Genomic DNA, 17,104 nt, shown 5'->3' with positions numbered 1-17,104 from the left:
CACTGCCCCCTCTCTCACATTGAGGTTTCTGTTTGAGCATACATTTTGTAGACTTCTTCTTGACAATTTACATCATCCAAATGGACTTTCTAACAAGTCCTCATTGTTCTTCTTATACCTTCTCTACTACACATACTCAAGAACCCAAATCCCAAGGGCATAAGAAGCACGTGCTTCAAGCTAACAAGGACGGCTCAGAATAAAAACACACAGCACCCCTCTCCCCGCAAAAGAAACACAGTCATAAGCAAGACCACAGGTTCCATTACCCCTGCTTCTAACAGTGTCCTCTGTCAGACTCCAATCTACTCCAACAGCCCTACCTATGCGCTTCAGACATATCCGCCTCTTCCTCCCCGTAGGGCAGCTGGACACTGGCCCCAACATCTCACCTTGTTGTAGATGTAACAATTTGTAAACATAGTGTTGAAGTCCTGGATACATTCCTGAGCATTCCAGTAATAGTTGTTTTCCAAGCGCTTCTTTATTGTTCCCATATCCATAGGTGTTTTAATGATCTTATAGTAATCCTGGAGAGCAGAGAGAGCAAAAGGCCAGTGTCACCTCTGCAGTCACACAGCACTCATAGCTGGGCCTACAGATCTCACAGGTCACTCCACAGATGCACAGCCCGAAGTTCTTCCATGGTGTCGTGAACAATTTCAAGGGGACCCCAAGATAAAGTAGACCAGGGAAGGATTCCCAAATGCTAGGTGGTAATTTGGAGAAAAAACATTCAAGTTTGTCAATTGCCCTGTCTGGGAACAGGTTGTCTTTACTGAGATTTTTTTCTTGTGTGTGTGTATGTTAAAGTGACCTTCCATTTTAAATAAATAATGGGGAGAACATACAGCCTTTACAAAAGCAGTTTTTATCTAGTAAAACCACTTGTGGCAGGTTCTACTTTCTCTCCACAATGTGATATTTTATGCGTCCATAAAATGCAAACTCCAATGGAACCAGTAGTGGAGCTCACGCCTAACAACTGGATCCCTTACTTCTTGTCACACTGAATAATCATGGAGCAGACCTCCACCTTCAGTCAAATTCATTGGACTTTCACTTCTTTTACTTGTACACAGTTTACCACGAAGGAACCATTAGTATCTGGTACAAGTAAGCACTAAACAGGTTAACTGTCAAATGAGGAATCTGCACAGCCTTCACAGACCCTCCTCAAACCCTTGGTTCTTATTCTACAAGTGCCAAACAGAAGGAGCCATATGGCAAGCATAGATGTCCACAAGCCCTTTGGATCAAACACTACTATCGCCACAGCTTTCTTCTAAGTCTGGAATACTAAAACCAAATGTTTATTTTTAAAAACAACCATAGGGGAATTTGGGAACAGAACAAGCACCTAGGTTTCCAGGTGGAAGGACCAGAGAGCCAGGCGGGGGACCTGCATGCAGCCACCTAGCCCCAGCAAGAACCCCGTAATTAGGCTTGAATGGGGTAACAGGACCAAGTCCAAGTGGAAGCCTATGGCAGGGGAAGGCCTATCTGTTAGCATGTGCCAACGTCCTAGCTGGGAACAGTGGTGGGCAGTACTGAAAAGGCAAGCTGGGGGTGTGAGGTTTTGAGTTGCTCTGAAACCCAGGAGAAAAGGAACAAAGATCACCAGCTCACATAGATCCCAGCTCTAGGCATCCTGGCCAAGAGGCCTCAAAGGGGAGACTGAACCAGACTTTCTACTACATTTTACTGTGCTCTGATCTCTCCCAAGAGAATCAAGTCCAGATATATCTGTCCCAATGGAAATTCAGATTTTATTTATGGTCAGAGGTCTCTTAGAAGGTGTCAGGTGCTTGAAGTGACCACAGTGTGTCAAGTGACTCAAGGGCAAACAGGACAGTGGTTGAGGATAGAGGACATGGTAGGAGGTGGGATGAAGACAAAAAGAGGGTGGTAGGGAAAAGGGACTGACAAGGAGGCAGTGGGTTTAGTGGAATGACAATCCAACCATACATGTGTACTGAATTTGAAAGAGGCAGGCATTCTAGTGAAATGTCTGCCAACAAGAACCAGAGACGAAAATGGAGGTGAAGATCTGGAAGGCATAAGAAAACAGGAAAAGAAGGAAAGGAAACCTTTTTTGGGTGAGCCTATTAACATCTCCTAAAACGGGAGGTGGAGGGGTGGGGGATTGAGTCCCCGGAAAAACTGGGCTTTAGCATGACATTGCTCCCAGCCTACCACCACCCACCACCACCACCACCACCACCCTGCCCCTCTGGGTCTACTTCTCACTATTCCTACCTCTAAAGATAATGGATCAGTGCCACTGTCTATCCGCCTCTCCTTCCTATATCAGAACTGCTGAGGGTGATGTCAACAGTCAGAGACAAGTGGAATCCTTGACCTAATAGACAACCTGCCCCTGTGGCTGTCCCATTGGCTAGTACGCTCCTGCCTAAAAGCCCCCAGTGCCCTTTCTCCTGTCTGCCTCACCCTCTCTGCATCACCTTATACAAACCAACCCCTTCTTTGTTCTGACCCTGACGCGTTTCCCTTCAAAGCCAAATTTCTTCGAATGATGGCTTCGTGTCCTCACCTTCTCATTCACACCGTCGAGAATCTGGTTTCTACTTCTGCGTCACATCTTCCTAAGGTCACCAATGCCTTCCTAAAGGCCAACAGGAGGGTCAGGTCGGAATCCTCATTTCTGCCCCCCCTGTAGCCTCCAATGTGGAGACATGGGGGACTGCTCTCTGTTGGTAGGTCTCCTGGCTCCCCTCTGCAAGCTCCCACCTCCCTGGTTTCCTCCCCAGGGCTTCTTCTCCCCCATTTTTTGTATTTGCTCTAGGAAGATCACCCTCATCTGGGACCCTGCACAACCAGCTCAACCAGAGACCAGAGTAGCAAGCTCTCCCAAGAGCTTCCCTCTAGTGACAGGTCAGCTGCCTCTACCCCTTGTTATAGTCAATGACAAGTGTGGCCTCTGAAGTCCAAATTTGGCGAGGCCCTCTTTGCCTCCATCCTCTTTCCTGAGCCAGTTCACGACTCAGACCTGCAGTGCCCTCTCCTGACTCTCTCTTCTCAAGTGCACATGACATGTATTCAGTGGACCGATAGCACTGGACAGTTGTCCCAGATACAGTGGCCTTTAAGCCAGGAGAATCATGCCAGTGTGTTCATCCTACTTGAATCTGGATGCCTGGCTAAGGTGGAGGTCCTACAGCTATATAGCTCTAGCACTCATAAACCGCTGCCTGGGTTATCTAATTCCAATTCCTGGTGCAGGGGTTGGAGGTGTAGGGATGGGACTTAGCAAACAGCAGAGGGCAACTTAAAGACATTCAGTCCTTGATGCTTTGAAGAAAAAAACAATTAAAGCATTTGAAGAAAAGACAATATTAAAGCATTTATCCCATTTGTTCCTTGAGGTTCAGTTAAGGTTATAAGTCGAGTTTCCAGAATCATTTGCTAGAAATGTAGACAAACAGAAACCTCTCTAGAGAGAGAAGAGGCAGAGAGTACAAAATAAAAAACACACAACTACAACAACAAAAAATCACCAAGAGCTAGTGCAGTATAGCCACAAAGGGGCGGGTAGGCATGAGGGCATGCAGAGAGGCAGCTGGGACAAAGATGCACCCATACCCGGCCTCCAGCCAGGCCACTTCCACGAACTTGCTCCCTGGGAAATAATCAACTACCTTCCCTGTCCTATGCTCTGAGTGACAATAATGGCACCAGTACCAGAAGAGGATTGCTCCTGCAGCAAGCCAGCCTTCTCTTGCATGGTTTGATCAACCGCATCTACTTCTGAGAAGGTTAGGAGCACCTGAGAAGAGAGGGGACAGAAGTGCTCCCCCTTCAGCTACCCATGGAATGAAAGGGAAACTGCAAGTACTCCTTTACCTTTGTTTCAATTGCTCTCTACACAATACTTCCTGGGATCCTAATCTGCTTAAGCCAATGAGCACGTCCTCTATTCTTCCTCATCACCACTCCTCAGGATTGCTGAAACCACTCACTCTAGGGCCGGAGGGTGCTGGAGTTCAGAGCTGGGTCTCATGCTTTCACAACAACTCAAGCATATCTCTACCCTGCCCTACAGTCTATCCTCCCCAGGAGCAGCGTAAAAAGAGCCCTGGAAGATGCTACTCTGGGTTCCTGCTCAAACTACTCACAGGGAGGTTTAGCTTGACGGCGTCCACAGGCTGCTGGAAAGGCCACGCAAATTGGTGTTTCCATAGTGTCTTGAGCACCACTTTGAGCAGATATTGCAGTTGGTTGGTCTGCCTCTTGGGCTTGTTGGGGTTGGAGGTCTCCGGGGGCGGGGGGTTGGTGCTGGCTGCGTTGGCTTGCTGGGGTTGGGCTTGGGCCTGCGTTGTAGACATTTGGGTAGTTTCTAGTCCATCCCCCATTACGGGCAGATTTCTTAATCTCGTCCCAGGGCCGCTCTCCGAAGACATGCTACTGATCCCATCACATTCTTCACCGGGCACTCTAAAAGGGAAAAGAAAAGCCACCATCAGTGGAGAGGCGCCACCATGATGACATGTGTCTCCACACCACCACCATGACCAAGGACTAAGCTCCTCTCGCAAAGACTGGTTGGTCAGCTAGGCCAAGGAGCCACTCCATGCATGCACTGACTAAAAGGGCTCCAGGGCCTGCTCTTCTCAAAGACTTGTCATCCAAAAGGAAAGAGAACAAGTAACAACTGGGAGAAACAGGGCATGGAGGTAAGCCAAACAGGAGGTGGCAGGGGCTGTGGCTCTATGGAGCTCATGCAGGAGGGACAATGAGCAACAAATCAGGTTTTTAGAAAAAAGAAACAAAAAAACAGACAAACCAGGTTTTATAACACCTGAGAGCTTTTAGGGGACATTGCCCATGTATGAGAGAGGGTGATTTGCAAGCCCCAAATATGTCATTTACATTAAAATTCTTGTTTGTATTTATGGCTCATGAATAATGAAACCAAGTCAGTAATTCCATTTGATGAGCAGAGGCCAGGCAGGGAGGAGTAGAAAGGCTGGCCTGCCCTTCTGGGATGGCCACTGTCCACTACTGAGTGTTCCAGGCAAAGCCTCAAGCTTACTAAGAACATCTTCTGGCAACTTAAATCATATGTGGTTGCTGATTAAAGAAATCCCACAAGGAACTGCTGATAACACAATAATGAATCCATACTTGACTTACCATTTTATTAACTTGATTTTAAAGCTTATTTATCCCCACCCTCACCCAGCGCCTATCTGAACCCCCTTGTCCTGTGGATCCCTGTAACTTGAACGACCTCTGCTTCAAGCCACACAAATTCTGCAAAAAGCATCCTTACAAGGGTGATTTTGTGTATCTGCTGAAGTTATTCTAAAGAGACCACTGCAGGTCAGCGGTATATGTTTTTGTTTTTAAAACTGATTTCAGAGAGGAAGGAAAAGGGAGATAGATATATCAATAATAAGAGAGAACCACTGATAGGCTGCCTCCTGCATGCTCCCCACTGGGGATTGAGCCTGCAACCCAGGCACGTGCCCTTGACCGGAATCAAACCTGGGACCCTTCAGTCCACAGGCCGATGCTCTCTCCACTGAGCCAAATGGCTAGGGCAGGGATACAAGTTAAAAAATATTTTTTTTATTGGTTTCAGAGAGGAAGGGAGAGGGGAAGAGAGAGAAACATTAATGATGAGAAAGAATCATTGATCAGCTGCCTCCTGCATGCCCCCTACTGGGGATCAAGCCCGAAACCCGGGCATGTGCCCTTGTCCGGAATAGAATTCAGGACTCTAATCCGCAGGCCAACACTCTATCCACTGAGCAAAACCAGCTAGGGCTAGCATTACACGTTTTTATTGCCAAACCACTCTCCAGACACACAAACCCACCCTTATGCACAATGCTGAGAGTTCCCAGATTCTATTAATGAGAAGAAACATTGCTCAAACATGTGCTGACCATTTGCATTCTTTTTGTACACTGCTTTTCTGACACTTTCCTACTAGCAAGACAAAGGAATGATCAGCTTTAAACCCAGTGAGCAGAGCAAGACAGACTTTGTTGGCTAGCAGCTGCCTGCATCACAGGAGCATCTCCATTAATAAACCCAAGAGTTACTAGGGATAAAAGAACTCTGGCTGAGGAAGTCAGGCAAGGGCTTATGAAAGAGGATCTATTTTAGGACCACAGGACTCTGGTAGGCAGGGGACAAAACAAGACAGGGAAAACTGGCTGGCTCTGTCACAGCTTTCTTTCTGGAACACACTTAGCACATGCCAGGCACTCTGTTGATGAATTACTTTATAATCCAGTCCACGTGTACTTTTAACCAAAGTTCCCACAAAGATTTTTGCAAATGCAATTCTGGTAAATGATCAAATTTTAAAAGCACCAGGGGAGAGAGAGCTTGCTATGTAAAAGCAACTCGGTGGGGCTATAGAGAGCTGGACTTCCTGAGGCAGGCAGGCGGATCCTAGCCACATGCCCCCAACGCTGGGGTCCTGGTTACAGGATGAGTCTGAGGACTAGCAAAACTGACATGGCCAGAGAGACAGCTTTTCTTCCATAGTGCTCTCATCAATCATGCTGCCTGCTCCAAGGAGTCTTGCACCCCATGCTGAACTTAACTATTTAATGAGATCTAACTACGTCTAAGACATCAGGCAAAAATTTACAGTATGTGCCCTCCCAGAGTACTCCCAAGCCTCAAGAGGGGAGGGATGGCTCCTAAGGTAATCTCTAAGAAGAGTGGGTTCTATTGGAGAACAGAGCCCAGAGCTCAGGCAGAACACTTAGAGGAAGAGGGGTTAGGGAGGCCTTTGTGGGTGCCAAGCTGTTTTCTGGTACCTCTTGCACACACGGTGCTTGAGATAGGGAAGGGGCACCCAGTGCTGCCATGAGAATGTGAGGGAGACTGGAGGTGAAGATCAGCTGGGCAGCAGCTTGCGGGGAGTAGCCCCAAACTAAGAGAAAAGCGTGCCAGAAGTGCAGGATCATGAAGGGCATTCCACTTAAATAACTTCATCTGACAGTGGGCCACAGGAACACTATTCGGACTACAATAGTTTCCAAAGGAAGATGTAACTGGGTAGGCCTGCTTCAGGCTCTGGGAATACAAGGCAAGTACCCATTGGGGTGGTACAAGTGTGGCTAGAACTAATGGCCATGTGACGTCCAGAAAAAATAGTGCCTATAGCATAAATCAATGCAGGGCAATGGGGACAGAGGTGACACTGATGGGAAGGAGACACATGAAGGCACCTGACTGGGAGTTTGGCAATAAGAGATGGGCCCCAGAGCCAAGACTTGAATAAAATGCACTCCAATGAAAGCAGCAAGGGGGCCAGTAGAGTTGAAAATGCCTACAGGTAGATCCAGGGAGAAGCAACCAAAGGCTGGGAGTAAGGGATGGAACTGTCAGAAAAAGCTTGCTCAGAGAATAGAGAACAAATACTGGTGACCCAAGCAAGATGCATCAGGGTGTCGTGAGTAACCTGAGAAAGGGACAGAGGGAGTGGCAGCACCCTGGAAGCTACATTCGGAAGGGCATGGAACCTTGCAGACAAAAGGCGTGCCTTCATCCTGAGGTGAGCGGCAAGGAAAAGAGGATTTCTCCAAGTTCTCAGGTTTAGTTGATCAAGAGTAGGACCTCAACCTCAAAGAAACAGGGTCTACAGCCATCTGCAGAGCGACACGCCAGGGTTTGGGTGAGGCCGGGGGAGGGTTTACAGACTATTATCTGAACAGAACTTAATGTTGTTTTGTTCTCATGGTATTTAATTTTACTGCTATCCATGTGTGTTCTGATTTGGTTTTCTTTCAGAAAAAGGTGCTATAAATAAAACAGTAAACTAATTACACACACACACACACACGCACACACACACACACGCACGCACGTGTGCACAGAGTTAAGGATACAAGTATCAACACAAGATGGGTGAGGCAGGAGTGGTGAGGGCAACCTGGCCTCCAGGAGAGCTGTGGGGGAAATGGAGGGCTGGCCATGTGCACAGAAGGCCTCTGGCTTGTGGCCTCAGTCTGTGACTCTCTCCAGAGGGGAGCCAGCCAAAACCGACTGCATGACTGAAAGCTGCAAGCGGAGAAGCCAATGGGCCAGGAGACTTTGCAGGAAACTGTTGGAAGAGAGAGAAATGACAGAAAAGCATTCATAGAACATCAGACTTCCACGATTAGGTAAGTGGACGAGGTAATCATTTACTGGGTAACATTCGGGCCAGTGAGACAGGAGGAGGAGACAGAGTGAATGACTAGGCAACTTGCCAGCTGGCCAGGAGCCTTTGGCTCACTGCTTGAAATGAGACAGAGAGAGGTACAGGACATGCCTTTGGGAGTGCTTATATTGACAGAGGGGCAGCACCACGGAGAAGTAGTATGTCAGTAGGGTTAAAAATGCCTATAGTTGGCCACGCAGCAGACCAATGTGCCTAAAGGGACAAAAGGGGACAAGTGGCCCCATCATGAAGGGAGGCCTGGGTGTGCTAGAGAAGTGAGCATGGGAGGGAGAGGGCATTAAATGAAGATAAAGAATGATGTACACTTTGGTTTCCACTATTACATTCCCCCTAGAAAGAAGCTTAGGAATTACAAACACATCTGGTGAATCCCTGCAGGCAAGGGGCTGTCGGTGGCCCCTCCCTGGAGGAGTCATTCTGGCCTCAACGCAGTGGAGCCCTGTCAGCCACAAGGACACCAGATCCCTACCAAGCAAGTCCCATGAGGAGGAAGCAGTCCCATACATTTTCCACTAAGTAATGATATTCTGGAAATCTCGAAGCAATGCCCTAAGGCAAAATGACATCAAGGTAACTGATTTCTGGAGCATTGGGGCTAGACTGTACCTTTTCTCTTTCCAAATAAACCCTCTGAGAAGCCAAGGGGTAAAGGGCTCTGGTCAATAACCACTTTTCTTCACCTTTAATCCAGGGCCAGATGGGCAGCCCTTAAGGGCAAAGAAACTGAATTTTCTGTTCACAAAATGAACAGAGCTTTTTCTACAGAAAACCTGATCCTGAACTCTGCTTCATCTCTGTGCTTTAAACTACCTCCACCATAAAAGCCAAAACCCCATTCCTAGCCAGCTGGCTCAGATCTGACACATGGTATTATCTAAATCCTTAAAACATCTCTGAGATTGCATCTGGCCTCATCCCCACTTTAAAGACAAGGAAACCAAGGCACAGAGAAGAAACACATTGCTAAAGCATCACCAGTGTTTTCATATTTACACAGTGTTTTACAAAGTATCATACTTTAAAAAGATATTAGCTTGTAAGAACATGTAATAAATAACTTCAAAATGCAATGGGTATTTAATTTTAAGGCATGCCTTTAACATTTATGTAAAACGTTTTTTGTACTCGTTCAACAGAAACTTATCTGGCCACTGGGTAAAGCTAGCAATAAAACTACTGGTCCGCAATGTGATTATTAAACAGGATGTGCAAAGATCAGGCCTAAATATCCAGGGTAGCCAAGAATCTGACACATGATTCTGAACTACTTATGAGCTGAATATGCACCCCCAGGAGGGTCCAAAGCAAACAGTTGGGAGGGGGGACAAGAAGGGGTGTGGGGGCACACCATCTTAACATGAAAAACCAAGGCACAAAACTCACACACTTTCCATGCCTGAGGTCAATTCCATAAAGAAAGAAACTGCTGGAGGTTTTCAATTCAAGCATGAAGGCATGCTATGTGGAGAAAGCTGTTTCAACAGATGAGATGGACCTGGGAGCCACAAGTACCTCAACGTTTCTTTTAAGGAGGCACTGAGGACAACCAATGAGAGGTGACATCCATGGCTGATGTGAGGGAATGCATCTGCAACAACTGAGCCAAGGGGATCTCTGTGAGATGCCAGGCTCAGAAAACCTGCACATTGCAGCTCAGCCCTCCCATGACTGTAGGCAAGTAAGATCCTTAAAAAAGGTCAAGAAGCCATTCCTTTAAAAAAGGAAAAAGCCCGACCAGTGGAGCTCAGCGGTTGATCTACGAACCAGGAGGCCACCGTTCAATTCCTGGTCAGGGCATATGCTGGGGTTACGGGCTAGATCCCCCGGGGGGGGGGGGGGGGGGGGGGAATCAGGCGATCAATGATTCTCTCTCATCACTGATGTTTCTCTCTCTCTCTCTCTCTCTCTCTCTCCCTCCCTCTCTGAAATAAGAAATAAAAACCAAAACATTAATTCCTACTGCAGCAAACATAAGAGAAACCAGTAAGAATCAGTCTAGGCTCTCTGCTCCTCCTGTTCATCAGACAGCCTCTCCTCCTTCCCAGTGCCAGCAGCCACAACCGAGACACGATGGTGAAGGTCGGAGTGAACTGATTTGGCCATATTGGGCGCCTGGTCACCAGGGCTGCTTTTAACTCTGGCAAAGTGGATATTGTCGCCATCAATGACCCCCTCAACTACATGGTCTACATGTTCCAATGTGATGCTATTATGGCAAGTTCAAAGGCACAGTCAAGGCTGAGAATAGGAAGCTTGTCATCAATGGAAAGTCCATCTCCATCTTCCAGGAGCGAGATCCCACCAACATCAAATGGGGTGGTGCTGGTGCTGAGTATGTTGTGGAGTCCATCAGTGTCTTCACTACCATGGAGAAGGCTGGGGCTCACTTGAAGGGCAGAGCCAAGAGGGTCATCATCATCTCTGCCCCTTCTGTGGATGCCCCCATGTTTGTGATGGGTATGAACCATGACAAGTATGACAACTCCCTCAAGATTGTCAGCAATGCCTCCTGCACCACCAACTGCTTGGCCCCCCCCCCCCCCGGCCAAGGTCATCCATGACAACTTTGGCATCATGGAGGGACTCATGACCACAGTCCATGCCATCACCGCCACCCGGAAGACCGTGGATGGCCCCTCTGGGAAGCTGTGGCGTCATGGCCAAGGGCTGCCCAGAACATCATCCCTGCTTCTACTGGCGCTGCCAAGGCTGGGGCCAAGGAGAGCTGAATGGGAAGCTCACTGGCATGGTCTTCCGTGCCCCCACCCCCAATGTGTCGGTTGTGGATCTGACCTGCCACCTGGAGAAAGCTGCCAAATACGATGACATCAAGAAGGTTGTGAAGCAGGCATCAGAGGGCCCCCTCAAGGGCATCCTCACTGAGGACCAGGTTGTCTCCTGCGACTTTAACAGTGACACCCACTCCTCTACCTTTGATGCTGGGGCTGGCATTGCCCTCAATGACCACTTTGTCAAGCTCGTTTCCTGGTATGACCATGAATTTGGCTACAGCAACAGGGTGGTGGACCTTATGGTTCACATGGGCTCCAAGGAGTAAGAGCCCCCTGGACCACCAGCCCCAGCAAGAGGAAGAGAGGCCCTCCGCTGCTGGGGAGTCCTTGCCCCAGAGATCAATTCCCCGACACACTGAGAATCTCCTGACCACCGTTTCCATCCCAGACCCCCTGAATAAGGGGAGGGGTGTAAGGGGCCCTACTTTGTCGTGCACCATCAATAAAGTTCACTGCACTCAGCCTCCTCCCATCCCCTCCCCCCCAAAAAAGAATCAGTCTATTGTAGGCCAGGGAACAGAGGCACCAGGTAGCCTCTATGTGAGAGCTAGGATGACTTTACTAAGGCACAGACCTAACAAGACTGCAGCCTTGGGTAAATCCTTTCCACAGCTGTCGCCCTCGCTCCATACTGCCCAGGCCAGCCCCTACCATCAAAGCGCCAAACAACACAAAGGGCCGCAATAGACTCCTTCCTTCACCTTCAGAACTTTCATTTGCTATACCTGGTGCTACCTTGAACTCTTTGTGGCTCTGAAGCTCAGCCTCCCCCCATACACACACCCGGGAGCCCCAGAGCAGGGACATCTTTACTTCATCCCTGTCCTCCCAGTACAAAGCAGGTAATCAGTGAATGACCCTGGGATAAAGGGCATCCCAGAGTGACCACACCAGATTGTCATTCTGGGGCTTTCAGCTCAAGTCCAAAGTTCTGGAAAAGGAAAGCAGCTCTCATTAGCATAAGGAAATTGTGGTGACTGGCCAGACCATCACTCACTCAACCAATGCTTTTCATCTGAGCTCCATGCCAGGACTGGAAACTGCAGTTGAAATAATATTCTGTAAGTGATTAAGCAATGCCTGGATGAGTACTGCAAAGAAGAAGGGCAAGGCTGCTCTGGCCACAAACAGGGAGTGTGTGCACTCCTGAGGAGGATGAGGCAGAGAGGAGCAGAGAGGGACAAGACAGGAGAAGGCAAGACCAATGTAGTAACACAGACACAGGTTTGGGGGCAGGACAGATACCAGTGTATGCAGGCAGCTGAAAGGAAGGCAGGTGGGATGGCACAGTGAAGGGGCCAAGTGACCACATTGGCTTTTTGTCCTCACAAGTCCCTAACTGCAGGGTTGGGAATATAGTGTGGGGTGAGGGGCAAGCTGGGAAGGTGCACTGGACCCAGATTCCAGGAACATTCTGAAGGTAGACAATAGGAGAATCTCATTCCTGCCTCAACTATATAGTTGAGAATCCCATACTCAACTATACCTGCACACATTCAGCATGCTGTTCACAGATGCAAAAGATGGGGAACCAAAGAAGGGATGCATAGAAACAGGGTACATCAGTGAGGGTGAGTGCCAGGGTTGCTCTCTGTGTGTCTGAGTCCTACAGGAAATAAATGGCTCTCAGCACCTGGACCCAATAGGGAGAGAAGCTGGAAATGCAAAAACTCATAAATCTACCTGCAGATATATGGAGAAATTTATTGTCTAGATTCTCGTGACAGAGTAGACAGCATCTTCAACCAATTCAACCAAAGTTTTACACCTAAAAGACCCAAAAATGCTCTCCTTTGTTTTCACAATGACCTGTGGCCAAGAGGCAGGAGCCACCATGTGCTGAGTTAGTTGAAGGACAAGGGAAAGAGAATTTCACTTATTATTTCCAACCCAAAGAAGTTTGCATGATCCAACTGGGTGCCCCATTTCTGGATATACTCCCAAAAGATTTCTTACATGTTCACAGCTTAGAGAAATTAAGGCAATCATTTCAACATCAGATGGCACGATATTTCTTTTGACAATATCATATCTTACAAAGCTTGTTGTTCAGAAGTTACTGCAAGAAAAAGCAGACACCATGTAAAAATCTACGTGGTACAAGAAATGCAGGTAGCAGATGGCCAATCTGGTTCTAACCGTGTGCGGAGCTGTGCAACAGGCACACACATTCCATTAGGAAGTAACACACATTCCATTATGATTATCCAAAGGTATTGTCTTCCTTCCAACTTATGTGCTTTATTTTTTTCAAACTGCTGGGACATTAATACTTATTTAGTTGTATGTTTTGGCCTAGGAGTAAAACAAAACATTGAGATGCTAAGAATGTTGTGAACCACAAAAGTTTGGGAATTTCTGGGTTAATGAAAATAAATTATTTTCCTAAATTTACAGACACCCCCCTCCCCCCGATTAAGCACTTCTGTTTCAAGGACATTGATTGCTATAATACCAACTCATTTAAGTGACCTGAAAACATTTTAACAATAGACATTATTTAGCAGACAACGCAATATAATGTTTTTCAAATTTCAACAGAAACTATTTCGTTTCCTGAAAAGTAGGAGATGAGAGAGAGACAGGCATAAGGTAGGCTTGGTTCTGGGACTCGGAAGGCAAGCAAGAGAGGAAAAGAGAAAGGCTATATGCACCTGCCCAGGAATAAGCTGACTTCCAGAGATTCAGTCCCAGTTCTGCCCATTCTAAGAGGCTGAGTAAACCTAGCAGGTTATGACTGTTTACACTTTATACTTGTGGTTCCACCTGAAGTCTTGGTCTCCCAAAGGGCCCACAAAGCCATGACCCTGCCTTAACTCTGTCCTGTTCATTACTCATCCCTGTCCTAAAGTGACATGCACATAGTTAGCAAGATGCCAGGGAAGGCAGGAGCAGAGCAGGTTGACTCGAAGCTTCAATTCTCCCGTGAAAGATGACCATACTTATCACACACACACCTGTGCCAGGGCCTAAGAAAGCTTGCCCGTAGGTACGTGGTGCTTCCTGGGCTGGTGTTCTGCACTAAGCACTTGATCTGTATCTACTTGGTTAATTCTCACAGCAACTCTATAAGGCATGAGGAGGCCTCATCATCCTCATCCCCATGACAACATGGAAGCAGAGTAGCGGTGGCCTGGTTGGTCAGAGGTCACCTGGGGCTTTGTTTGTCTAGAGTGCTCTGTTCCATAGCAGCCTCTGCTCACCAACCAAACCCAGGGGTGGAGGCAGTTGACCAGCACTGCTGAGCCTTGTGGGTCTGCAGTTTGACCAATGACACCCCATTTTCATGTCCCAGCACTTATTTATTATTTACTTATTTATTTTTAAAATGTTTTTTTATTGATCTCAGAAAGAGGAAGGGAGAGATAGAAACATCAATGATGAGAGATAATCATCGATCAGCTGCTCCCTGCACGCTGCCCTTACCAGGGATCAAGCACGCAACCCAAGCATGTGCTCTCCTGGTTCATGGGTTGACAACTACTGAGCAACAACGGCCGGACTTTTTACTGGAGAGCATTATGCTAAGTAAAATAAGCCAGGCAGTGAAAGAAAAATACCACATGATCTCACTCATTTATGGATAATAAAGAATATTAAAACCTGATGAACAAAAAGATAGATACAGAGGCAGAGAAGCATCGAACAGACTGTCAAATTACAGCAGGAAGGCTGGGGAGTGTTGGGGGTAAGAGAGCAACCAAAGGACTTGTATGCATGCATATAAGCATAACCAGTGGACACAAGACACTGGGGCGGGGTGAGGGCATTTGATGGGGAGTAGGGGAGGGCGGGGATAGGTCAATGGGGAAAAAAAAGGAGACATATGTACTACTATTTGTAATACTTTAAACAATAAAAAAATATATATTAAAAAAAAAAGTCCCAGCATTTATTAATTAGTGGACCTACCCTCTTTGCAGAATACCACATGGTCCTTGAGCTGAGTCTCAGTTAGATTTCAGGAGTGGTCTTTCCAAAGAATTTCACACCCATAAACAAATCAGAGCCAAGATAACTCATAGTACCTGGCATCTGTTTATAATGTTATTCAGCCCACATCATAGGTGAAATCTGAAGTACACTTCCCTGCTGATGCCATAGCAAGCAAGGTGGAGGGGAGCAGAAACCAAGTTGTTATTTATGCATCCCAAGCAGTAAGGGGCCCACAGGGCTGTGGCCTAAACTTGTTTCATGCCAAGCAAAATGCTGGTGATTACCAGGTGACCCCAGCCCCTAAAGAAGTTGTAAGTTCACAGTTGCACACACTCTTCAGAAAAAAGAAGTCACCTCCCCACCGCTACAAGGCTCTACTACAAAAAATCATTTGGGCCCTAACTGGTTTGGCTCAGTGGATAGAGCGTAGGCCTGCAGACTGAAGGGTCCCAGGTTCGATTCCAGTCAAGGGTATGTACCTTGGTTGCGGCACATCCCCAGTGGGGGGGGGGGGGGGGGTGTTGCAGGAGGCAGCTGATCCATGTTTCTTTCTCATCCGATGTTTCTAACTTTCTAACCCTATCTCTTTCTCTCTGTAAAAAAAAAAAGAAAAAAAAAATCAATAAAATATGTATTTTTAAAAAATAATTTGGGGGAAGTGCAAGATTATACCCGGGAACAAAGAGAAGGGAGTGGGGAACTCTAACTTGGGATAAATGTTCACCAATTTCTCCATGTAGTTAATTTGCAGCAATTCTTACCCTGTCCTAAGAACGTCTTTCTTGGAACTGTTGGTTACACTGGTTACAAAACATGAGTATCAGAAGGTCTGCTCCCTCATGGTCCCAGAGCAGAAGTTACTTCCCATTCAGGACCACAGCCTGCTTCACTGTGTGATCTGTGTCAGTGGGGAAGCACACACACAGGATTCTTGTCCATCTAACCAGCTCAGGCAGCTGGTGAGAACAGCACTCATGTCATCAGCCAGACTGCACTGCCTGGAGCCTAGCCAGTGGCTGTGAGCCGAAGCTGCTCTTAGAAGTCTTAATCCTCCTTCCCCAAGCTTGTACACACTCTGACCCACACCCCTAAGACCTGCCAACTGGGCCTGTTACACCTTGGACTCCACCCAGCAGCTTGCCTTAACCCAGGCGACTCAAGGTGCAGATGAGCCAGTCTTCCTGATAGGGGAGTACAGATACACTCAAGCTCTCTGTCTCCCACGGAGGGACCAGGTCTACAAGGACCCTGTAGCCAGGAGGGCCAGGAGCCAGGCCCCAGGCAAGCGCCAACCATGCCAATCAGAATTCCAGTCCCTTTGCTTTAGAAACCAATCTAAATGACCTGTTGGGTCATTAAATAGGGGCACTGAGCCCTGGCTGGGTGGGTTCAGTTGGTTGAAGTGTATCCCAAAAGGTTTAATTCCCGGTCAGGACACATACCATTGTGCGTTCAATCCTCAGTCCGGGCATGTATGAGAGGCAACCGATTGCCATTTCTCTGTCACATCGATGTCTCTGTCTCTGTCTCTCTCTCTCTCAAATCAATAAAAACATACCCTCGGGTGAGGATTAAAAAAAAAAAAAAAATAGGGGAACTGAAAATTTTACACCATCTTTCCCCTGAGAAAGCTGCCAAAAGATGGAGGACTGAGTGGCTCAGGTACAATAAAAGGTCCCACTGGTGCTGACAAGTAAATCTTGTTGTATGGATTTGTAAATTTAAAATGTTCCTGTGATGGACATACAGTAAAAACAAACAAAACTCTAATGTGGACAAGATAAAATGTGCTAGGCCAGTGGTCGGCAAACTCATTAGTCAACAGAGCCAAATATCAACAGTACAACGATTGAAATTTCTTTTGAGAGCCAAATTTTTTAAACTTAAACTTCTTCTAACGCCACTTCTTCAAAACAGACTCGCCCAGGCCGTGGTATTTTATGGAAGAGCCACACTCAAGAGGCCAAAGAGCTGCATGTGGCTTGCGAGCCACAGTTTGCCGACCACAGTGCTAGGCTAAAGTATATTCCCAGCAGGGGCAGGCTAATTTTTCCTATAAAGGGCCAGAGAGTAAACACAAGACAGCTGTGTGAGACATAGTTTGTTGCAATATTGCATTCTGCTGTTGCTATATCAGGAAAGCAGCCCCCTAAAAATCTTAGACAAA

At 47.2% G+C, this 17,104-nt stretch overlaps 1 protein-coding gene and 1 pseudogene across 3 annotated transcripts in view; one reads left to right on the top strand and one right to left on the bottom strand.

The window, feature by feature from the left end:
• The window catches only part of BRD4 (bromodomain containing 4), an 87,343-nt gene that overhangs the window by 30,112 nt on the left and 40,127 nt on the right, over window positions 1-17,104 (bottom strand). For 2 of the 3 annotated variants that reach the window (XM_054717323.1, XM_054717324.1), the window contains exons 2-3: window positions 4,137-4,455; window positions 393-530 (exon numbers count right to left, since the gene is read on the bottom strand). In XM_054717323.1, coding sequence (XP_054573298.1) covers window positions 393-530; window positions 4,137-4,421 — 423 coding nt within the window. In that variant the 5' untranslated portion in view covers window positions 4,422-4,455. The remainder of the gene's footprint in view (window positions 1-392; window positions 531-4,136; window positions 4,456-17,104) is intronic. The other variant, XM_054717325.1, reaches the window with a different exon arrangement.
• Window positions 10,280-11,333, top strand: LOC103300909 (glyceraldehyde-3-phosphate dehydrogenase-like; annotated as a pseudogene).

This window comes from Eptesicus fuscus, chromosome 6 (assembly GCF_027574615.1).
Source record: "Eptesicus fuscus isolate TK198812 chromosome 6, DD_ASM_mEF_20220401, whole genome shotgun sequence".
Lineage (NCBI taxonomy): Eukaryota > Metazoa > Chordata > Mammalia > Chiroptera > Vespertilionidae > Eptesicus > Eptesicus fuscus.
The sequence above is the reverse complement of the archived record's forward strand: the minus strand, read 5'-3'. Positions and strand labels throughout refer to the sequence as shown.